Source organism: Penicillium longicatenatum (assembly GCF_028827895.1).
Source record: "Penicillium longicatenatum strain IBT 33135 chromosome Unknown contig_4_segment0_segment0, whole genome shotgun sequence".
Taxonomy (NCBI): Eukaryota; Fungi; Ascomycota; class Eurotiomycetes; order Eurotiales; family Aspergillaceae; genus Penicillium; species Penicillium longicatenatum.
Genome location: NW_026643122.1, coordinates 3,733,211 through 3,757,153, shown reverse-complemented (window position 1 = coordinate 3,757,153; position 23,943 = coordinate 3,733,211). Strand labels below are relative to the sequence as shown.

The window sequence follows — 23,943 nt, the reverse complement described above, 5'->3', positions numbered from 1 at the left end:
TAGTTGTTGATCTTGAGTCTATCCAAATCGCCCTTCATCAACGGATTGAAGACCACGATGATAAGCGAAAATTTTCGGCTTTTGGTGTGCATCCTATTATGGATGAATGAAACCGATTGAGTTTCACTATATGTGAGTTTTTTTGATATAGTAGTATGGCCCTCCGGGTACCTTGAAATCTGACGAGTATTAGCTCGAAAGACCTCTTTACCGAACTACCCCATTGTGTACTCCATAACTCAGCGATGTGTACTCAAAAGAGACCTGGTATGTTCCAAAATTGTGGTGCGGCCGTCCAGGTTGGGCACAGGGCCCCAGGTGCACTGGAAGGAAAAGGGTCAAGCTCCCATGAACAATCACTGCAGCCGAGGCTATGCACCAAGCGGTCCTGAAGCGTTGCTACAGGACCGTCACGACCATCATGGAATGACAAATTTCACTGAGTTCCTATGGGTTTTATGGCTTTCGTCTCACATTGCGTCCCTCGCTATATTCGTGTTGTGGCGCTCGCTTAACAGATTGCTTAGCTCTGTTTGAGACTGCTGAATTCACGGAAAAAGAAGTTGAAGCATGTGTCTCAGCTTGAATCCGTCCAGGAAAGGTATCGAAAGGCTGGAAGGGGATCTCTTTTCGGTAGATGGTTGGACCGTCGGTACAGCTTGTGGCAATCGTCCGCTTGTCAAGCATTTCGAGAAACTTGCACGTGAATTGAGCCTCGTAAATGTGAACAAATTTAAGATCGTCCCTATTTACTACGACAAGGCGTGCCTAGAATTTATGAGCCGATTTTTACAAGTAGTTTTTGGGAAACAATTTGAAATACATACCGAAAATGATGGTGTTGATGAATCTTTTAAAAGGCGTTTCTTAAACTGGGCGATAGATAATAAGACACAAACAAAATATGGGTCTTCTGTCCATTCCTGTGGGGTAACTCGGGATAACTTCTTTGCGAGTCTACCGCGGATACCAGTAACATTCAGATAGTCCAAGTAGCCGACGAAGGGGCCATCCTTTTTGATCCGGCCTTTCTGGGTACGGTGAGACAAGATAGTGTAGTGTGGTTGATGAACGGGTTGGCCACCGAAGAAAAAGTCGGGTCCTTCTCTATGATCAGGAGCTATTAGCTAAACAGAAGAGGAAATCAACAGCTATTGTTTCACTCACCTGTGCAGGTCAAATGGTAGTAACCGACGGAGGATATTGAATTTCACAGTTGGCACGCTGGTATTGGCAAGCATCTTCACATAATATGTCGTCTCATTCCCGGTAATGCTATTTCTCAGTCGAGGCACTTGAGACACCATGTTGGCAGTGTCCTCTGTTGGAACATCCTGGAATGAACATCCGAAGGCGTCTAGGTAGCCCGCGCTCCAGCTTAAAGGGTGCACCAAAAGCTCGGATAAAGAATACAATTTGTCAGAAATTGGCATAGCTTCGTTCCAAGCCACGTATTGTGGGAACTGTAGCTGGGTTCTCTAAGATGGGGAATGGTTGCTTGCATTGCTGAGCCCGTTGCCTCCGCAAGGAGGCCCGCGGAGGCGCAATAATAATTGGCCGACATCATGTCACCTGACCGCGCCCCACTATTAGTAAATATCTCAGCGGGGCAACATGTTTTATTTACTTAACCTTGTGCGCATCGGCAACATGGCCAACCCCGCATATTTTGATAGTGTCACCTCCATATCGTATTTTAAAAATCGATTCATCACCGAGGGAGGGAAGCTTTTCTCGGAAATTTCCAACGTTGCCGCGAGTGCATGGTGCCGTGATCATTTGTTCGCCTGTCAGGTGATACGGCGGGACACTCAGTACGACGTTCTACCTCTGTTATCGCCATATAAATGCTCATTAGATGAGATCTTTCCCCGATATTCATGCATTCTTGAAGGGGCCTGACTCGACATACAGCTCTCAAAGCGAGCACGGTCTCGTTCGTGATTCTGGTTATAGCCTATCTCTTGCACAAATCTGGGCTGCAATGGCAATGATCAAAGCTGGAAAGAATCTTCGCATGGACAACTCCGAGGACTTTTCGGTATATGAAAGTGACGACGAACCTGATTCAAGAGCCAAACGTCTCCGACGAAACACGTTACAAGAAGGATACGTCGACTCGAGTGTACTTCAAGTTGGCTCAAGCAGCCCCAAGGCCGAAAGCATCCACACCGCTTCTTCGCTTGACTGGGTTGACAGAGCCACTCATATACTTTTGTCATCGCCGGAAGACGAGACTCTGCGACTTGCCTCTTGTGTCATTCGGCATATTTTGTACTACGCTCCACCTCAGGATACTGGGGGTCTTGAGACGGTTATTGAATTTCGCGATGCTAAAAGAAGGCTCACTGCAATTACACCAGTATTGAGACGAAAGATAGTCGCTATTGACGACGGAGGCCTTTACCGACGGAAAGCAAATGGAAACATCTTCACGGTCGATAAAGAGCGTGTCGCTATTGTTGAAGCTAAGAGAGAATTTCAGTGTCTGGAAAATGGTAGACCCACTATTTCAGACAATTGTCTCGCACAAATGACGCGCGAGGCTCTAGTATCAAGATTGGCCGATCCATTCACCGAATTAGGTGAAGGCAGGTAATAAAATCCTTCATGTCTCGTCTGGATATCACCCAGGATCGAAGACAGCTGACTGATCAACCTAATATTATAATTATCCATGCTGCACAGCATTACGTCTGCTTTCTCCATTTCCAAATCAGTGATGATTACATCCGAGACTTCGAATCAGCCTCCCCTAGAAATTTCTTATATGTCACCTCCACCCACTGGTTCGATCTAAGTTCTCGAAGCGGGAGAGAGCATGTTTTGGAAAATTTGAGTTGTATAATGCGATGGGCTGGGTAGTAAGCTCGGCTTTGTACTCGTTCCTATCTTTCGTATAGTCACTTTAAACAAGATAAATGTACAGGATGTTCGTCTTTAATGTGAGTAGCTTCCAGCCATCAGTGGAAGAAGGAAGGAAAGTTTAAGGGCGAAGGAACCACATCCCCTGACGTTTCAACAACAGACTCTCTCCTTGACATACCTCCGTTCCCATTACTGAACTGAAATATTTACCAATCTTTGCAACATAGAACAAGGAAGATAGACTCATGGAGCACTCACGACTCCTACAGAATCCAGTTACAGAATGCTTAAATGCACATGTCTAAAATCAATGCACCAAAAAATCACCACAAAGCCAAGATACCAGATGAAAAGCTGTATTTTCAGTGGGTCAGTCAGTTATCGTGATATGAGGGCGATACAACGTCTCCGACCATGATCTTCCTGCTGCCTGGCGCCTTTAGCTCAATACTCCAGGCACGCTTTACAGAAATGGCCACATATCTGCCAAACAGGATTTTGCCGCCGGATTTTCGCATTTGAGGGAGCGCAGCAAGAATTCTTTGCGTCGCACGCCCGTAGGCTGGTCAACGCATAGCATCTGACCGCGCTGGCAAGGGTCAAAAGTATCAAAGCGAAGCTGGTATTGCCCAATGCGCACAGATAACCAGCGGTCCTCAAGGTATGGTTGCTCTAAGATGATCGAATTTATCTGCATCGATAAATCACCTGAGGGGTGGTAGATTGGAACCCCAGAGATCTTAATTTAGTACGGATCTGTCTTTGACAAAGATGAATTGGATCTAGAGTCGAGTATATGGAGTTTGAAAAGGAATCAATGTTAGTAAAGTGGTGAATTTGGTTTCGTCCCGCCCTGTGGTTATGGAAAATCTCTTAATTCTGTAATGTTGGCTTGTGAAAATAATGGACTACTCACTCGATGTACTGTAGTCATTCTAGCGAATGCACATGATAGTCCTTCCACCATCCCATGTAACCCTGTTTCTGATCCTCATCTTGAAAGTTTCATGTGATGTGTTGATGACTGTACCGTCTTCTCCCACGAGATGTGCGGAAGAAGCAAAAACAATCGCTTCGCCGGTCTGGAGGCGAGCAATACGATGAAAGCCATCTACAACACGCTCACAGTGCTGTTGAGTTCTTCCGCTATCTATCGGGAGATGCTTCTCGATAGTCTTATACCATTCGGGACTTGTAAAACGGTGAATAATAGTCAATGAGCAGAGGTCGATCAGCCTAGGGGAGATTGTCGGCCCCTGTGTGGAAATTATAATACGCACTCTCAAGTGTCGTTGCTGTCGGATAATGGTAAGAAAGGTCTCCGTAAGAGCCTTCGCCGCAGGGCTATCAATCACGTACTGATCACCAAGGACTCGATGTCAGCCACTACTAATAAGTGTTAGTTAATCGAAGGCATTTACCTTGTGTGCCTCATCGGCGATGATCATTTTCCCTCGGGAAGGATGCGCATTGAGAAACAGGTCAATAGCGATGCGGAAGAGAATGCACGCCGTACATTGATCGACAAAAGGGCACGACAGGTCTAGAATGGTGACACCACCGTCAACATAATAATCACTGCCACCGTTTCCCGTAAGTTCAAGGTAGGAGTCCAGAAGATCCAGTCTTTGATAAAGAAAAGGTGTCTGGGATCGGTCGAGATTGAGAGCGTTCAGACGGGCCCGAAAATCAGAATAATCAAAATAGCCGCCGCTCTCCATTGCCATATCCCGAAGGACTCGAGTCACCTGTGCCATATATAGGGGCATCCCGCCATTTTGAGAGATAGACATGAGCGAAAGCATCATAGTGATATTGAGGTATTCAGGTTGAAGCTTGAATGGTCGAACCTCAACATTGGGGATTTGCGAGTAAATCTTTTCGAGGTTGTGGAAGTTTGTTGGTGATACTAGAACGCGCACTTGGACTTGCCTTTCACGTGCATACTGGGGTAGGAATCTGGCTAGGAACGCTGCCTCGCTGGGCTGCGAGCTCACTGTCGAGGTATACTCATCGAATTGCAGCACAAGAGTCGAAATAGAAGCTTTGAGGGTTCCCAACGCCGGAATGTCCATCGAGCAGTTTTCTATATCAACATTAAAGATGGCTACTCATGAATCGAAGTGCGAAACATACCGATGATGCAAGCAGTGGTGTGCGATTTTCCACTCCCTTGTATGCCACAAATAAAGGCAGAGAACGGAATGTTTGTATTCAAAAATATTCTGAGATCTGAGTTTCCATTTCCTGCTGCGGCAATTCTTCCAAGCAGCGCACATTGAGAAGGCAAGCTGTATCCGCGCTGCTCAAGCTGAGGAGAGATTAGAAGAGCATGCCCATTGAGTGCAGCATCCGTGGTCTCCTCTATTTGGTCATCGCTGGGGAGCAAGAACTGCTGCTGCAATTCTAAAGAGGGAAGGGGTTCGGCGATGTCAGAAGTTCCCATATCAACGTTTCCAGCGAGATGCTCCTTGAAATCTGCCCAAATTATTAGAATTGCTCATGAAGACAAATTCAAGAGACCACTACCTTCTAAACGGAAGTTGACCAAGTGGCCATTGTCACCCTTGGTGACTAACTTTCCTACATCACCCTGCGTATGGTAACCGACGAGTAGATTGACATCTTCCACAGAACCCGATGCTATCGTCGACGGTGGTCTCGTCTGAGAAATATTTGATGATAGGGGATGCTGGACCCGATATTGAGTAATAGTCCACTGCGAAGGAGTCAAAGTCGGCGACGAGACGTTTAGGACTTGGGTCCCTGTTGGGGTTTCGACATCGTTGTCGTCCCTTGACGTTGATTCGAGTTGATCCGCGTAGCTCAAATTCTGTTTAACATTGGGATGATAGGTTTCCGCGAGAGACTTATCTGTCTACAAACTCTTTGATGAACTCACTGTGCTTTGGGCTCTTTCCCAAGTATCTTCTCTTGATCGCTTCCCGGTCGATTGGCTTGTTTTGTAGGTAGACATCGCCAAAACCTGAAAATGGGCCCAGAGTCGGGCCCAAAGCCCAACCCACTGTGGGCTTTGGGCTTGATATATATCTTAAGCCCAACCCACTATGGGCTTTGGGCTTTTTGTGGGCCCCCATGGGCCCCCATAAAAAGCCCAACTTTGCATAAAACTGGTCTTGGCGCTCATAAATCTGCTGACATATCCAGAAAATTGCATCAAAAGACTGCATATTTTGCTTTTTTACTAAAATTAGTGAATGTTTGTCTTGTTTACACACTAGTGGGCCCCCAATGGGCCCCCAACAATGGGCCGAGCAACGGGCCCAAAACGCGACCCATTTGTGGGTTGGGTCGGGTTGGGCTTTGGGCTTTGTGGGGTTTGGCGATGTCTATTTGTAGGTGGCGACTATAGATTGCTTCACCGATCGCCTGCCTGAGAACAATCTGGGACCACTTTCTGGCTTTTCGAGTCATTTTGAGAAAATGTTCTTAGAAAAGAAAAAGATGTTAAAGCAAAAGAGGCGGCGGTTTTAGAGGATGGCAGGCCGAGAGGTCGATAGGCATGGAGGGGTAGAGCGGTCACGGGATATATTAGTACTTCAGTGAAACAAACGCATTATGCAGGATCAAACGAATGTTCACAATATTCCAAAGACCTTCCCCCGGGGCAAAATTGGACCAAAGAGCACAGGCGGCGGAGGAATCACTAAGATCTATTTTGTGTTAACTCACCTACTTGTGCAAAACAAACTTCCTGGGCCAGAATCTGGTTATGCGGAGCAACAAGTCAAGCTGTCATAGGTTGAAAAACTAGCACTGTCTTATGGGCAATTGCGATTAGGCTCGCATTGGTGCTATTATGATTACTATGCCAAAAATACGTAGGATACTTTAGTTCTCGATTGGTTTGCTCTTAATTAAGTTCTGTTGGCTTTTAATATAAGATCTAAAGAAACATATTCATTCCCAATAGACGGGTAGGTACATATAGGTGACACGATGCAATATAAATAGCGGGGAAAAGAAACTCAAAATAAGAGCAAGGTCAGCTATAAAATACTAGGACGATTATAGCTTTATCGATGACCTAAGTGTGAGTCTCGCTATAATTACTCCCATAATAAGATGCTGAGAAGAGTGGACAGAGGGCAAGGTAGTGCGAATTACTTATAATAAGGGAATACTGTTATTTACGGTGATCGACCGTAGGTACCTAAACCATGTAAAGCTAGCGTAACCACATCCTAATATGGACTAGTGTGCTGCAGGTGGGGCCTTAGGAGATAAAGAAAGAGAGTTTAAAGGTAAAGCTGATTTCAAACATTACTATATGCATGCTATGGAGACTCGCAACACGAAGCTTGGCGCCGACCATCCTAAGACTGACAAGTATGGCCGACCTAACCTATACTGTATGTTTAGATCATCGGGCTGAAATAAAGCCGCTATCTTTCGATTTGCCCTGTAGAGATGGGTCGCTATGTTTCGATGGTGGAAAACATGAGATGTAATCATAGAGATTAGTAGAGGTCATCGACAACTGCTCTGAAGGGATTTTTGACCATCGTTTAACTCAGAGTCTCAAATTCCTGTCCTCCGTATCGCGAGGGGTCAATCTATATTCACCGCAACTTCTCGAGGAAGGAGATGATCCGTCATTAAATTCCCAAAATGGCGCCGGGCGACATTGTGGAATTTGTGCTTTGTTTTAAGGATTTTGAATTTTCCTACGTGAATTCTGTTTCCGAAACCGGAAGTAACGCATTACAAACACAAATCAAACATAAAATCTTGATGCCTTATACACTATGATTTCAAAGGTCGATATTTGAAAGCGATGCAACAGCGCGTCGCAAAAATGAGGCCACTCTGGGAGTCCAATTTGAAGCCCCCTACTCACATTTGGGTCACTGGAATTCTTGGTTAGATTCGGGTATTTCATTAGGTACCATGGCATCCTCATCTATATGGTTACATACTAGCACTTTACTTAAAACAGTTAAATAAAAAGCGTGAGGGGGTTCTCCACCATCACCCAGGATAAATAGCTCTGATGATCCGGTCTATCACTCTCATCTACATATTAACCTTTTTACACACGCAAATGGCCCATCTTCCGTACAAACGAAGACGCCGGACCGAGAAAAACACCCCTTATTATGTTCAAAAACACCCTTCCTACAAGCAATCTGTATACTCCAGGGAACCATCTGCTACTTATTTAAAACAGCCAAAGACAGACATGGTGAATTACCAAGTCAAGTCCTCTGATACACCGAAACGGGTTAACCTACCACTACTGAAACGAGCACATCAGTGCCTGGATATTGCGGATAAGGCATGGTGGACCATTCCAGAGACAATGCCCAAGCCGTGTGTTAAGTCAGACCATATACCACAAGAACCCAAGAATCGTGAAGCTTGGCTTCGATGTTTACGCCCCAGACATACTTCTCGGGTAGCCCTGCTTCAAGATAGGTCTGGTAAATAGGAGTGCGTTGTCAGGATGGATTTTTATCAGACTTTGGCCACTAGAATAGTGAGCAAAAAGTGTTCTATATGATGGTTAGCAGGCGAAATAAAGATTTCAGTGTCTTTATAAATGCTCGTTGGCCCTCGCCATCAATTATCAAGTCAAATATCATTGCTATCATTAGTTACGTAAACCGGTATCACCTTTCCTCTTCTTTCTAAGCAATGAGGCTAAAGCGACAATCCCTTGTTTGGTCTCTTCCATTAACCCTGGGATTTCTAAATCCTTTCTAAGATTGTTTATCGATGAACCGCTAAACGTCCCTAATTGCATGACCAGGCTCTTTTGAACTATCGCTATAGTGCCGCTCGAAATCAGCTTCATGTCTATTTTCTTTTCTTTTCTTTCTTAAACTTTATCTTACATAACACTATATCTATTATAGTTAGATTACCCCCTAATATGATGCTTAGCGGTAATCTAGTACGATCGTAAATAAACGAATAAAAATAGTCTTTATATTATATTATATAGGCTATTCGTTATCGAGGATTAAGTATTATAAATAAGTCAAATAATATAGATAGGGGTTAACCACCTCTAGAGCATTTATTCCCCCCTTTACTTAACTAGACCTGGACAAAACCCGCGGGATTCCCACCATGGGACTGACCGTGGCACGGGTATTTTCAGGAAAACCAGTCCCATGGGAGTGGGGCGTGGTGGTCAAAAGCACTTAGTCCCGTCCCATGGGCGGGACTAGGGGGTATGTCCCGCCCGCGATGGGACACGGGTATTCCCACGGGTATTGTAAACAGTGCAAACTTACCCTTTTTAGACATGCATCAATTATCCAATTTCTTCTGTATTTTTGGTAGTAATCTATATACGCACGTGACTATAACTATGACTAGAATTCTACTAGAACTACTAAATTCCACTAAAACCACCCTTTTTCTAAGGTTCTAAGTTCGATTCTAGCTCTATATTACATACCAAAACAGCTTAAATTACCAATCTTTCAGCATTCTTAGTTAGCAGATTATATAGGGACTTTATGTAGATATGGGTAATTTTGCGACTCCCATGGGAAACCCGTGGGTATACCCAGGACGGGAAATCGGTAAAAAAAAATCCCAGGAGTGGGGCGTGGTGGTCAAAACCATATTATCCCGGCCCGTATGACTAAGGACCCGCGGGCACGGGACAAGAATTTAGGACCTCCCGCGGGTTTTGTCCAGGTCTAGTTAAGAGTTAATAGTGTGTATAGGAATATAATTTCTAACACCTTAGGCGGAGGGCGAAGGGCATATTCTATCGATATAACCCTCTGGTATTCTGTATTCATGGATAATGATACTATAGCCGCCTTTATTTATCGCGAGATTATAATAATCATAATATGCTAGAATCGGCTAGCCATCTCTAATGCAGTTTTCATCGACGATAGCATCTAGCCTAGACCCTTCTCCTTACTCTACTAAGTTAGTTCTAAGGTTAATCATCATGTGACTGACATGGTTAGTTTGGGACGGGTTGACCTAGAACAATTCGGTCAAGCAGGGCCAGCGATAATTAGTTAAAAGTTTCTAGTAAAAGCGCTTTAGCCTCATCATCCGAAGACGCTACAGCCTCCTAGTGATTTTAAATGCATATTCTGAGAATCACCAGATTCTATTTTATGATTGCTTGTTCAATGGTTTTTAAGTTGGGACTTAGATCTCCTAGGTTTTAGTGTACCTATCGGCATATATTTAATAATATAAGCTAGCTAGATTAGTAAGTAAGCACATAAGGTGCACGCATAGAGATAGATAACAATCAGATAGACACATATTCGACCGGATATCTAATTAGTCCAGACCCACCGCCCTAATTCCGTATTCTAATAGTACCCCGCTATTAGGTGATCAATCTAGATGCAGAATAACCGAACGTCTTGATTACGTGACCTATATCCCCTCAGCGAGGCAGGCTTTCTTTTCGTTTGCCTTGATGATAAGTAGACGGGTGAAGGAGCTTTATACTACATTTACTTAGCTCCCGTGGAAAGACTGCTTAGAGTGATGAACCGTGAAGGCTCACTATTACAATAATAGTAGGTAACCATTGTATCTATGTTTCTGCAAATTACAGCCCCACAGCTGGTGCTATTTATCGTTATAATACATTTCGAGGTGTCATTATAAAGTAAGACTAATATGAACTAGCGTGTTTCGGATTAAAGTTCAAAGAAGAAAAGAAAAGAATAACAAGGTGAAGCTGATTTCGAGCGGCACTATATCAGTAAATGTCTCTTGATCACAACTAACATCGCTGATTGTAAAAAGAGCGTAACGTAGTTATCGAAATCAGTTTTCCAGTGTATCCGGAAATTGGTGTCATCCCTTACGCTCTTTCATTTTTTTAACCCTAATGCCAAGAGGACGCTATACAACCTTTCCTCATATGACTTGATATTGGTGTCGGAACACGTATTCAGGGTGGTGGGTCCGGACCAATAGATTTCCGGTCGATTGTATGCCTGTCTGATTATTCTCTATCTCTAGGCGTGCACCAATATGTGCTCGCTTACTAACCCAGCTCGCTTACATCATCAAATATGTGCCGTCGATTAACTAGACTGCCGTTCAATATCTTACAATCAGCTAAATCGAAAGTAGACTAGCGTCTTTTGGGATTGATTTTGGGAAACAACTCAAGAGTAGAGTGGTGAAACTGGTCACGAGCGCCCCTGTACCTGTTTGGCCTATATAGTGATGATATCTATTCTATTCTCCATGTTATCATCTCAGGACTGACCAAAAAGCAAACTATTTCATCAAGGGTGAAATTGACCCACTGAGCCCCTCGTGGTGGAGAAACTACGAGCAAAGCGAATTCATCAATCCTTCGCCGGATCATCAACGGAATTCTCTGGGTGAGCCCTGGCGCTCTGTTTGGTTATCAAAACATTTTTTACCAGGTGAACAACGAACAGGCCCGCAAAATGCTGGCATTGTTCAAAAAAGATTTTGCCGAGATTTTGCTTCTGTAGCCAAATTGCTGGAGCCATGTCCCCTCCATATCTTACAAGTGGTCTTTCTTTCTTCCTTTCAGTCAAGGGAATGATGATATAAAGAGGCGCAATTCTCCAGACCAAAGCATCCACACTGGTGGTTCCAATCATCAGGTCGATGGCAAAGTTCAGTCCCAATCATGCGGAATTGCCGCAGATGAGTGAAGCCCAGCTATCGCCCCCGTACGCACCACTGGAAAGTAGTGATCTATTTGCCATTCATACCGCGAACGAGGACCCAGGGCAATGGAAGGTAATTTTGACCTAGCAAAACGCGCGTCTATACTAACTCATCAATATCAGTTACATGACCCGCCTTATTATCATAACCAACCACCAGCCATGGTGGACCCGTTTCGATCCCTTATCGATGAAATAGGACTGCTCAACCAGGGAAATCCCCAGGGTACGCAGCATGCCGAGGAGATACTAAGGCTCTATTCGACGCTGTGGGAATGCTTTATCATGAAAAGGGCTGAAGTCCATGACCTGGAGAAGGAAAATGAGATGCTGCGTGCATCAAACATCCAGTTATGTCAGGAGCTAGAAACCTTGGAACGTCGTCACATCGACAAGGAGGCGTTGCTGGCCTGCTACGGTAGAATACATGAAAAGGTGCGCGAAGAAATTGTGCGGGTGCTCAGCGAATGGAACGGTTGCTCTCCGTATGCAACTTTGGAGACGTCAGCCAATGGTGTCGGTCACATGGGCTAAAAGCCAATGCCAGGGCAGGAGCACTTCATCAATTTATTTTACATTACGCGAGTCGAAGTCAAATGGCGAAAAGATATTTATCTCCTGAAGACAAATAAGAAATTCGCTGCATGCAATCATTACTTAATTTTGTAGGCTTGTTCTGTTATTCCTATTAATCGTTCCGTAAGTTGTGATGGATGTAAAGATATGATTTAGAACTATGCTTAAAGGTATCACGGTGATCGAATCCAGAAACATAATGGATGAAGTCAAAATACAGTGAAAATGGGCTGACGGGATACTTGGCTACCGCTTCATCAGTCGAGTCGTAATTGTGGATTTAAACTACTGACGTATTGTGTTGCTACCTAGATTTATGAACAGAATGAATATGAATTTCTGACTTTTTCAGAGTTACGATCACAATATTTGGGTGGTGAGTTCCAGGGAATTGTCATCTAAGAAAGGCAATCTCGCCCCAATGATATGAGTTGGCTGGCGCCTGAAACTAAAGGCTTTTGCGGGATGAAAATTTTCCATGACTGGAACCCTCCGCAGGAAAATTCATGATTTATGGTAGTGGTGATGTCAAGTGTTGTGATGGAACGCAACAGTATATTTTGGAAGCTACTCAATCTTTCCTAACGAGAGAGACTGGTTGCCCAAGTCGAGCATTACTTATTTAAACAATCCACAATGCTAGTTTATTTTCTCTAGCTTTTGCGAGATTGAAATGACTTCGTTTGAATACACTCTAAAAGTATGAATATTAATTACCAACGCGGTTAATCTAAATATGGCATTGGTCAGTCTGCTAGAATTGCACAAAAAATAAAAAGATGAATTGGGTCTCAAAGCGAGCCGACCTAGCATCATAAAAGAGACATAAGGCCCCAACTTCCGTATGGCCTTACTGTTTTCCAGAAAGGTCACAGATTTCGCCATAACGATATCACCCTTCATCGACCTTCAGGGTCACAACCGATGATGAAGAACTTGGCCAACCAAGGTATGTTCTAATATCTATGAGTGTGATGATGATCAAAAAATAACGAATCTATTTCATAAGACTTCTCTTTGGATCTTGATATTGAAAATTTATGGAGAGAATTTTCCGATGTCCCAACGCCTCCTCCTTGCCTTGCAGCCGGTCATGCATCTCCGAAACAGATATCCCACACGATAGTCCGATTCCATAGGTCGTCATCAGTCGAAAATGTCTTCTACCCTGAGTTTGAGAGCGAAAGTTGGTTTAAATGGCCGGGACCGGATCCATTATTCCCTCAAACACGCGCCGATGATATTTTCCTCTACCTTTCTGCTTTCCTCATTTTGGAACAAGTTGATTGGATGGAACTACGTCTGTGCAAAGTCAGTCAAACGACAGAGGAGATAGCAGACCAATATCTGTTCTTTCTGTCTCGGAATGAACCGACCTTGAGAAGTCTGCCGTGGGTACGTCGACAAATATGGAACATCATCTCGCTTGATGAGAATATCCCTGCCGCAGGGGTTTATAGTTTTCGGTTATTCATACGCCCGCGACGTGAAAGTCCACATATGACCAGTGAGAGCACTTTACCACACCTTGATTCCGCTGCGCGAGCACTTTACGTCTAAACCCGACTTTTTGTGCACAACAATGCTGCAAACCTTCCATGTCGATCGAACAGTGTGCAGCCTGAGAGGAAGGACGAGAGAGGATTTGCCTTTTTGAATGGCATGAAAGGCAGAAAAGCGATCACGGAAATCTCCAGAAAACATTGCATTTCGATTGGACTTAGTAATCTACGAGACTACGAACAGCATGTACGACCTTGTTAATTGATAAGAAAAGGGCTTATCCTCATTGAAAAATTTGTCTTCATGGACTCGCCGTGTTAAGATAAGAAGAATCTGTAGAGCACGGAGACATCTGATACTGACTGATTTGGTACAATCAAATATGCACCAGAATCGAGAAGAGTAATATTTTCAGTCTTTATATTCCGGACCTTCATTCTGAATGGAAACGGCGGGTAAGAATAGTAACTTTAGAATTCAACGAATGTAGACATTAAACCGCAAGATGAGGTTTCTGTAATAACATAAACCTTATTTACTATATCCTTGGGCCCCAACAGAATGACGAGAAAGGACCCAAAACCTGCAGGACGAAGTAACATCTCTAGCCAATAATTTGATGATATGTTAGCTCAGGCATAAGGCGACTCCATTAAGCTGCCTTCTGGGCAAATTGACAGAAAGTTTGAATCATCAACCATAATATAATCACGAAGTAAAGGATCCTCAACGTTCGCCGCACAGTAATCTTTGCTTGCCATTCCACAGCAGAGCGTTGTTTCGCCAATCTGAATACCGCAACCTGGTTTCTGATACCTCTTCTGGACTAGAAACTGTTGTCTATGATATCGGTTTTCATGAGAAAAGTCTCCCAAAGCCAAGACCTGCAACCTCGTCAAACCGGTCGGGCCAAATGCCCACTCAGCAAACTGGAGAAATTCATGTGCCTCGGAAGAATGACGAACGCCCTGCTTTTCCAAAAAGGGCTTATTGCAACTTCCTTCTCCCGGACAGGTAATAGAGTCCTCTATAATGTCAGGGAGATCGCTCGGGCTTGATGAGCACGATTGGAACTCAAAGTAATGGTCTTGACAGCAATCGTATGAGCACCACGCCCGCCTCTGGCATGTATGAGTAATTATTTCCTGTTGTATATCTCTGTGGAGCTTCTCAGATCCACTGAAGCGAAGATGGAGAACGCGCAAATTGGAAGTACTGGCGAATGGCTCGAGTGCCAATCGCTAAATCTGTCAGAAGATCCACGGTGTAGGACTAGAGTACTTACCACATCCGAGGGGGATGCACACAGCCCTAAAGCATAAATGTGAGATATTGAAACAACGTTCGTTAGACGCGGAGTCCAGATTGGTTGCTGGTCTCGGGTATCTTCAAATAATCCTTCATCGTCGATAGACACCAGCTCGCGATCATGATAAATGAGACTTTCTAATGTGGACCGATGGTTTGTGATGCCGATTTCGACTTGGGATACATCGGAAAAATTAGACAGTTTGAGATGCAAATGTTTCAATCCCTTAAAGGAAAGTAGGAAGTCCACCAAGAGGTTGACCTCGCTATTTTCACTATTATAGTGAAGCACAGTGTCACAGCAGAATTCAAAAAGGCGAAGTCGCATCGTGGTTTGAAATCGAGACAAAAAGCCCAATAACTTAACGTCGTTTGCACAATCGCGTAGCTTAAGTGACTGAAGTTGACAAAAAATTGATGCATCGACTGGTCGTAGTTCCAGGGGCAAGGAGGCCTTGGAGAGCATCAAGCAGACCAAACGTGGGAAACAAGGAGGGGCGGAATCAGTTATCTCATCTCGGGAGACAGGACCGGACATTGGTAATCCAAAAACAGCATGATAGAAATCAAGCGTGGGAAACTCCGTGGCAAAACTGATCGACAGTTTGGTTAGGTGTGCGCTGTTCCGTGTAATGCATTTTCTTAGAGATTCAATCTCTGCTGGATGCTGAATTCCCTCCCAGCTTAATGATTTAAGTGATGAAAGTTCATGGAGTCCGTTCAGGCAGCCACCAGCATGAGGGCAAGATCCATCAGTAACCAAAGATAAGTATGAAAGCTGTTTCTGTTGCTTGCTAAGAAAGCCACCTGAATCCAAAAAGCCCGCAGGAATACAAGTTCCGAGACGCCACCTATAGATAGTCAATAATCCTCTGTGTATGTGCAAGTTAGTACTCACTATGACACTTACTCGAAAGAAAGAAGGTAACTTGGTTGGAGATGAGAAAATATGAGTTTAAGCTGACGTGAAATGTCATCTAAGAATTGTTCATGAGCTTTCGCCTCATTGGAAGTCCCCAGACTCCCAGATCGTCGAGCTAGTCCACTGTCGCGGAAAACATTGTAATATGCACAACGATGGAAACGGGCAATTTGAATAGGCGCAGATATACTCAAGTTCCTTGCATGCTCGAGGTTAAACCGATTCCCTGATTGCCGATGCAAGGCAAAGAAGGTATCAATATCGAGGACATTCAGCGCCCATTCGCTAGCAGCACGAAAAGTGAGTGTACGATACGACAGAGGGGCTAGAACAGAATATAATCTAGAAGAAACCTGACTTAGAGAACGGACGGTTTCGGGTGCCAGCTGACGGGGTTAACTTCAAAAGCGAAAGCGATTGCAGAAGTACTACTTACCCATTCCGCAATGCTTGACAGAATTTCGTATGGGAGAGTTTCGAGCATTTTAAGTAGAAATGGAATAGTAGACAGACGACATATATTGCAATTCTGAATAGAAGAATTTATAGCTGTCTGAGGGACAACAATATGACCCGTGATTGAATTTGAATTTGGATCAAGTCAGGCATATTAAGTTATCGGGGATGCAAGAGGTTCATTCCGAAGTTGTCAGTTCAATAGTGCAACTATATTTACAAAACAATAAAGCACACTAAGGCGCAATTTATAAGAGTGTAATCAAAGAATAAAATAGTCAATTATATTACTTTGCCTACCTGTGAGGGCCTTGTCGAATTTCCTAGCCGATATATTATGGGAATGGTCAAATCTTTTATTTTTTTTTATTTGAGAACCTATTACTTCTCAAAACATGGAAAAAGAGATAACAACAAGATCCATATTCCTTTGTAGAGGAATGGCAAGCGCTGGACTTTGGAACTCAAATTAAAACAATGAAAGCAGACGCACATTTAATTGCCAAGTGCTGAACCGAGTGTTTACGATATCACTTTTGGGGAAGATAAAATGGTAGTGGTTGTTACAACCTATAACGATACTAGACTTTGTCTAATTGGAAGGTCTCCCTTGCTAATTTGAAATAAGCCAAATTGATCAAATTGGATTTTCCACATTACTATCTCCTTTCTTTTTACTAGTGAGAACATGATATCAAGAGCCCCATAGATAAATCGAAGGCATTCTCCTGCAAGTTGCATGCACCTGGGTTCCATATATAGGGAAAACTTCAAAAAGCTACCACCACATATCCATCTAGCTCATCCAAGAGCGTACAGAAGAAAGCCTACCCGTCACATATATTTATCTAATGCATTGGCTATTGGGCGTGAAAAACTGGTTCTTCGCCAGGTGTGTATAGATCTCTTTTCAATGGATATAAATGCTGCTAATTTCGTTCGTGAACAGATGCAGATTCAGAGACTATGGATCTATCGGGCGACAAGATGAAGAAACCGCTCTTATCAACGAAAATGCAGAGCAAAATTCTTGGAAAGACCCTAGGATGGAAGTATTACGGTGCGAGCGATGTAATGGCACCCGATCATCGAGATATCTTGAAAATCATTGGAGAGATCCTGACAATTATCCTTCCGTTGGAGTTTGCTCGAGGAGTAAAACAGGATGCGCTGCACATAAAGGAAACTTTGCAGTACTTCAGGCTCATCAACAGAGTTCATGCCAGATATATGAGCTTCCAGTAGCTTGAGATGAAGTTAACGCAGGGATGAAATATAGTTGGCTTTAGTTCTAATATAATTGCCTATTCATTGCTGTTCTTTGCTATCAAGAGGCCATGGTTGATATTTCGACATAACACTGATTCGCAAGGACTTTGTTGTAAATGTTCCTAATGGCTTCTGTTTGATATTCTTTCGTCTGTGAAGGTTGAAATTCGATAATGATGGGTTATAGCAATCTGCGATACAATTCGTGAATTGTGATTGCTATTTGGACCTGATAAGTGTAGCTCGCTATCTCTTAAAACTAGAACAAGAGGCATAGTCAAAAATGTAGATTGTGGTCGGTTCCCGGAGCTACTGCATTTTTGTGGTAGCCTGCAAATCGCTCTGCGAGGGGCTTTCTAGGATGGGAGTCATCTATCTGCCTACTAATTGAATGCGGAATAATCCATCTATTCACGTCCATGAAGTATTTTAGGTAGCCAGCGAGTTTTGCTAGTCTCACTCAATGTAGCCGGTCTAGGCGTTCAAGGCCTGCGGGCATTGGAGCTTAAAGCACGGTGACTTATAGGTAGAATATCAGAAGGCTCTAAAATGTTTTTGAATTTGAAGTTTTGGTGAGACTTAGTCCCATGACGGGACACATTTCAAGCCTATTGTAAGAGAATGGGACCAGCAGGGGGTTGGATCAACTTGTCACTCCGGTGAAGCAGGAGAGACGAAAGTCATGACATTCAGCCTTGTCAATTGACGTCAAGAGGACTACCCTGACATGCTATCCAACATGGACTTAGAGTAGACAACCGCACTATACGCCAAGACCAGGTGCATAGCGTATAAGCTAGGTTTCCAGCCGACAATCACTCCTAGTCTTTCTAGTGGCCTCAGTAGATAGTTGACACCGCCAAGGGTGCTGCAAGCGATGAAGCGACAGAATTGAAGTGCCAAAGGTGTAGGGGTGAACACGGTGTTGGTAATGGTGTTGATTGTAGGCACCAATGACAGGAGGATCAGCAATGCACACTGGTAAGGAAACCTTTCCCTGGCGAGCGACGCACTATAATCCTCGTCAACAAAGTCGACCATGTACCCAACAGCCGCCAAAACCAAAGCACATATGTATCCGATTTGAATTGATGACTGAGAAGGAAATTGAAGGATCGCAAAATGAATAGCTGTCATGCTTATAAAAATCAATCCCCCGATAAATTCAAGCTTTTTCCAGCTAGCGATGACATTGTATTGAAAAGCAGCGACGATTCGGTATATTAGGCTCGCAAGGCACCAAGACATAAAACCCCAGCAAAATATAATCACTGAGAGTGAGCTGAGAATGGCTTCAGGTGACGATGGAAAATGGAAGATCAAAAACTGAATTAAGAGTAGAAAGAAGTACGAGGCTCCGAAGATGTTGATGATAGCCACTATCAAACAATCGCGTAGGTTTTCCTTCTGTAGATTGGCCATTGTGGGTGATGTTGGGGTTGTACAAGCAGGGAGTAAAAGGATACCTGGTCTTATATATAGCAGCAAGCTGGACCAGGCTATTTAGTATATCAGGGGGTTTGTAATAAAAATAACTAAAATGCCGCTTTCTTAATGAGCAAACGACCGGGCACGAGTTTTGTGGATGGCTGAAAGACCTGATGTAATCTCATCTCCAACCGGCCAAAAAGGTGACAAAGAGCAGCGATTTGAGATCTTGCTATAGGGTCATCTGAATACAATGAATGTTTCAATGTCAAGTTGCACAAGCGCACTATATTGATTGAAAATTAATCCCATTTTGGTCAAATGTGATTAATCTAAAACCGTCATTACCTATACGCCTTGAATCCCACAGTTTGACCTATGACAATCATTCATGATAGAATTCACTAGTAAGGTGAAAAGCCTGGGAAAAGGCGAAACCTGTTTTTAGTAGCTTTGTCCCTAGTATTTCCATTGGGTCAAATCCACCTGCCATTACAAAGTTTCAAATGCAGGTTCCTCTACGCATTTCCTCAGTAACCAGAATGACTATTAGATCTGCTAATTAGTGTGGACTCGTTCCAGTATATCCCTGCCCGGACTCAGTTTTACTTGTGTACTCTCTTTTCTTCTTTTATGTAGTGTTATAAGCCACGCCAATCTCTTTTCGACTTGGTGTGCACTACTTAGCGAAATGCGCATCCTTGCCGACGACTGTTTTTCTTTAATCGGGACACACTGCTAGGGCAGCCACCGATGTTCGCCGCCCAATATTCAGCAATGGACGTGAATTCATTGAGGGAACAATACTGTAGATTGTCTAGGTCGGGGAAATTGAGTTAACATCGGGCGGTGCGGGTTATGTGCTGCGACATAACATGACCGTACAGCTGTGTAATCAGGGCGGTGGAGCTAGACCAATAGATATCCGGTCGAATTCATATGTCTGTCTGATTATTCTCTATCTCTGTGCGTGCACCATATGTGCTCGCTTACTCATCTAGCTAGCTTACATCATCAAAATATGTGCTGACAAGATATGTCAACTAGTGAACTAGACAGTGAAGAGGGGAACGAGGCCCTAGATATACCCAAGTCCTCCATTCCAGTACTAAACCGGCGTCATGATATAGGTCGGAAAAACCTCTTCTGTTCTGTCCAGTAATATCAATCAACGGGGGTTCCCACTATATTAGTTATGTACTAACTAAAAAATATGCCTTACTAAGTAAGCTGGGCGCTTTTTTGGTAAAGTGCCAGATTCATGTGATTTCTGCGTGCGACAAGCTAACGCGCCCATTCGTCTAGCGCTTGAAAGTGTAATTACCGTGAGAATAACTAGGTAAAGCTGATTCCACGTGGCTCTATAACTTGTAGGTCCGTATTCCGCTCGATGTTCGTACCATATGTCAGAAACGTTGGATTCAAGAAGATTTCGAGCCTAGCTTATCAATTTGGCCTAGAAGACCTCACAGTCATTTCAGTATTGGGGCTTGAGATCGGTTCCGTATGTAAAATATTCAAGCCAACTTCAAATATTGCTGTACATGTGGCAAGCATATGAGTACAGTAAGACTTCCCTACGCTCCTAAGCTGGTGTCCTCTACCCTACTCAGGTTCCTAGGAGCTCGTAGAGTTCAATTTTACATGTGTATATTAATGGGGCTGCTCTCTCTACGGAAGTTCACGCCCATCAACTTCTTCCCTCTCACCACCATGCTATCGCTGTTTATTGCCCACGCAATACTGCGTACGTCGCTGTTGCTCTTCAGCGGCATTCGATTCGGTTTTTGTGTAACTTCTCAAGAGAATTGGTCACTCCGGAGGCTAGACGTGGGTTTATCTGCTCTTCTTTGCCTTATACTGGTCTCGCTTGTGATAATGGGCTCGACCAATGCAGGATCGACGTGGACGAAGATTTGCATCGGTACCGCCTCTATTATCCCCCCTTTACAAGCAGTATGAAGCTCTACTTTACAAGCCTTTCTCCGAGTTTCCATTAACACCTGTAGGACCTTCGTATACTCCATCTACAGAGCAGTCTTCCGTCAATCTCTAAGATGCTGATCATCTTGTGCTCTATTGTGGCGGTTTTTTCCAGTCTCGCTAAGATCTTGTCTACTTTTTTGGGAACGTTTACTTCAGCTCCTATTTACCTGGCATTGCTATTTCTTCTGTGCTTGGATTACGTTGGAGTAGCATGCTGGTACTGGTGGTTGATTGGACTTACCTCCCCCAACAATCAAACTCGACCGCAGATACAGCATATATTAATCAACGCTTCTGTGATGGCTATGGCTCTACTTGTTATTGCCTTTACGGCCACCGCTTGGAGTATTTCCCAGCTAGCTCTCGAGGTATACCTATCTAGTTCCGTACCATCCAGAAACAACACTAACTCATCGGGCAGCTCCAACTTGCCATCATCTGTTCCTGGTCAGCTTTTCTGAACTTCATGGAACGAAAGAACACAGCACCTGCTGGGCTTGAAGGAGTGTGACTGCCGACTTTCGATCACCAAATTATCCAAGCGATCCGTTGCTACAGACGAAAGTCTAGCATAGCAATAATTAGAAGTGATCTCCCTATTCTACGCAGAGAAAGTATCTCCAGCCCCATTTCCAACATGATGATGAACCCAGGTAGTTCAAACTCAGCTAGGGCGCAGATACTTCTTTATGACAATCTGGCCGCATGGAACGGAAGATTGGATACAGTAATCTACGAATCATCAAAATCACCCCTTCATTCGGAGGAATTTCGAAATTTTTCAATACAAATCTAGACCTGCGGGCTCTTGTAATCTTACCATCAAAGGACTTTTGAGATGTTAGCTCTTTATTATGCACGTAACGCGTCCAGGAATTGCAGCATGGGTCGAACGAGGTTCCATTATTTTGCTCTCTTTGGTTGCTACTCGAACTCTACTTTCAATAATACTATGTCAAATCTAGCTAGTGAACAATAGAACCTTGCCTACAATTTCTCTTCATTCGACAGTCCACGATTGTCTGAGCAAAATTTTGAAATTTAATTTCAGCGGATATGTAAGTGCAGCAAACAGATTGGAGTGTTTTGATGGAGAATCCCTAGACACTGCTAGCCTAAGCCGCAAACGATTTGAAAAGTCCACACTGTTTGAACAATCTGACTGCTATCTTTAACTTTTTTGATTTTGCTTTTGCCGTAAGTTTTCTTTTGATAGACTTGGGCATATACTTAATGACCAAGGGCAAAGCTGAGAAGGCTCTACTGTAGGCTGGATGGTGGCGTTGTAAGCCTTCTTGTAGGATTTTACCCAGGTTTTGAGTTGAATGTGTCTTATGTTTCACAAGATCAATCAGCAGATCTTGCACATTGCGCTGGCTAGCGTTTCCTTCCTGTAAATGTTTGCATCGACTATTTGAGATAGATGCACCTGTTGAGATGTGTCTATCTCCCGCCCGAACCTGCTCTGTGTGAATTATCGTGTTTATAAATGTGTCTGCAATTCCAACAAATGTGTTCAGAGTCAATTTATGGGAACCCTTGTATCTCACTGGAGCATGCTCTGTCATGTGAATTGATTTAAGTAAGCCAAGTAACTCAATCCCAAATATAATTGGTGAGAAATTATCCGTCGCAGCCCCAGTATATGTTTTGTCAAATTGTTCATCGAAAATCATTCTGTCCGGCGATGATGTTCTCTTGTTATTTGTGGGCGAAAGGTCAGGTAACTTAGCCATATCAGTTACCTCTGATCTTGCCACGTCGCAGTGTTCGGAATCCATTTGTCTCGGGTACTGGTTCATTGTATTCATGTGAAACAGCCTGTGCTGGTGATTCTGTAAAGACAAGGAAAGCATCCCTGTATCGGGGATAATGGCATTTGTAGAGGACCACACAAAATCTTCATTCGGGTCTAATGGAGGATGAATTGGTGGTGAATACATTCCAGTGACGTTTCGCTCCGATCTGATCTCGGGCTGTAGACGAGTCGTGTTGCAACTGCAGCTGAAACAATGTCTGTAAAATTGGTTGGTGCTAGCTTCCTACTAGTGGTTGATCAAAGGTATTCATAGTTATTTATGGCTACCGAGGAGTGCGAATCAATAACCCCTGCGGAGTGGGCCCTCATGAATATGCACATTCTTAGAAGTCATTGGAGCTATGATATCAATTGCCGATCCGGAAACGAAATGCGGGCTGAGGCTAGTGAAGTTCACTTCTTCACAAAACATCGTTCTATTCGAAAAAATTTCATAATGTCCCTATATTCTATAATCTAGTCTGCTCCAGTTCTTTCATTAAAATGTAACCTCCGCCTTGAATTGAATCACTTATTTTAGAATTAAGGACTGATCTATTGCTGAAATGTAACGACCGCTCATTAGTGACAATACAAGCTTTGGGATACAGGACTGATGAATTTACAAAGCCGGCAGTCAAAAAGATTTGGGGGATGCAGAACCATTATCTGGCAATTATTCAGTGAGCTGATTTCGAAAAACTACTGTGAACTGGACGGCATTTTTGCTCGGTTCATCAAATATGTTCATGGACAAACCAGCTGTATAAAAAATGGGACTCTGTATAGTAATTGCAAATCATATACGCGACGAGGCTGCTGGATAGTCAATTTGCATCTGGTTTGTGCAGTCCCATCTAGAGAAGCTAAGTGTAACATTGTTGCATGTTGATCGACGTTACACTATAAATTTTCGAACGAGAACCTTCCAGAACTCAGGTGACAGAGGTAGTGGGGGGAGACGAGTGGTGGGGCCCATTGACTTACATATTTAATATGCATATCCGGTAGTCATTAGCGGAGAGCAAACAATCTTGTCAGTATATAATATGGTAGGATGCATAGTTCTACTTGAAAACCATTGACGAACTTATGCAAACTTTGTTCACAAATCTTCCCGCACATTTGAAGTGGATAAACAGTGATCATGCCAAACC

The 23,943-nt window shown here is 43.6% G+C and overlaps 7 protein-coding genes across 7 annotated transcripts; 2 read left to right on the top strand and 5 right to left on the bottom strand.

Moving 5' to 3' along the window:
• Positions 1–456: 456 nt before the first annotated feature.
• Positions 457–1,307, bottom strand: N7484_008206 (uncharacterized protein; the record flags this gene model as incomplete). The annotated part of the gene is made up of 3 exons (XM_057118593.1): positions 457–768; positions 828–1,107; positions 1,168–1,307. 3 exons carry the CDS (start codon positions 1,305–1,307, stop codon positions 457–459), a joined length of 732 nt encoding a protein of 243 aa, XP_056971628.1.
• Positions 1,308–1,650: 343 nt separating this feature from the next.
• On the top strand, positions 1,651–2,599 carry N7484_008205 (uncharacterized protein; the record flags this gene model as incomplete). The annotated part of the gene is made up of 2 exons (XM_057118592.1): positions 1,651–1,821; positions 1,859–2,599. The coding sequence occupies 2 exons, from the start codon at positions 1,651–1,653 to the stop codon at positions 2,597–2,599; spliced, it is 912 nt and encodes a 303-aa protein (XP_056971627.1).
• Positions 2,600–3,242: 643 nt separating this feature from the next.
• N7484_008204 (uncharacterized protein) lies at positions 3,243–3,565 on the bottom strand (the record flags this gene model as incomplete). Its single annotated transcript, XM_057118591.1, has 2 exons — positions 3,243–3,430; positions 3,454–3,565. 2 exons carry the CDS (start codon positions 3,563–3,565, stop codon positions 3,243–3,245), a joined length of 300 nt encoding a protein of 99 aa, XP_056971626.1.
• Positions 3,566–3,803: 238 nt separating this feature from the next.
• Positions 3,804–5,701, bottom strand: N7484_008203 (uncharacterized protein; the record flags this gene model as incomplete). The annotated part of the gene is made up of 4 exons (XM_057118590.1): positions 3,804–4,226; positions 4,290–4,954; positions 5,005–5,367; positions 5,434–5,701. Coding segments are annotated over 4 exons (1,719 nt in total), but the record flags the coding sequence as incomplete, so codon positions are not given.
• Positions 5,702–11,702: 6,001 nt separating this feature from the next.
• On the top strand, positions 11,703–12,074 carry N7484_008202 (uncharacterized protein; the record flags this gene model as incomplete). Its single annotated transcript, XM_057118589.1, has 1 exon — positions 11,703–12,074. The coding sequence occupies one exon, from the start codon at positions 11,703–11,705 to the stop codon at positions 12,072–12,074; it is 372 nt and encodes a 123-aa protein (XP_056971624.1).
• Positions 12,075–14,251: 2,177 nt separating this feature from the next.
• On the bottom strand, positions 14,252–16,333 carry N7484_008201 (uncharacterized protein; the record flags this gene model as incomplete). The annotated part of the gene is made up of 4 exons (XM_057118588.1): positions 14,252–14,860; positions 14,905–15,778; positions 15,838–16,235; positions 16,286–16,333. The coding sequence occupies 4 exons, from the start codon at positions 16,331–16,333 to the stop codon at positions 14,252–14,254; spliced, it is 1,929 nt and encodes a 642-aa protein (XP_056971623.1).
• Positions 16,334–18,291: 1,958 nt separating this feature from the next.
• On the bottom strand, positions 18,292–18,711 carry N7484_008200 (Hly-III-related protein; the record flags this gene model as incomplete). The annotated part of the gene is made up of 1 exon (XM_057118587.1): positions 18,292–18,711. The coding sequence occupies one exon, from the start codon at positions 18,709–18,711 to the stop codon at positions 18,292–18,294; it is 420 nt and encodes a 139-aa protein (XP_056971622.1).
• Positions 18,712–23,943: the final 5,232 nt, after the last annotated feature.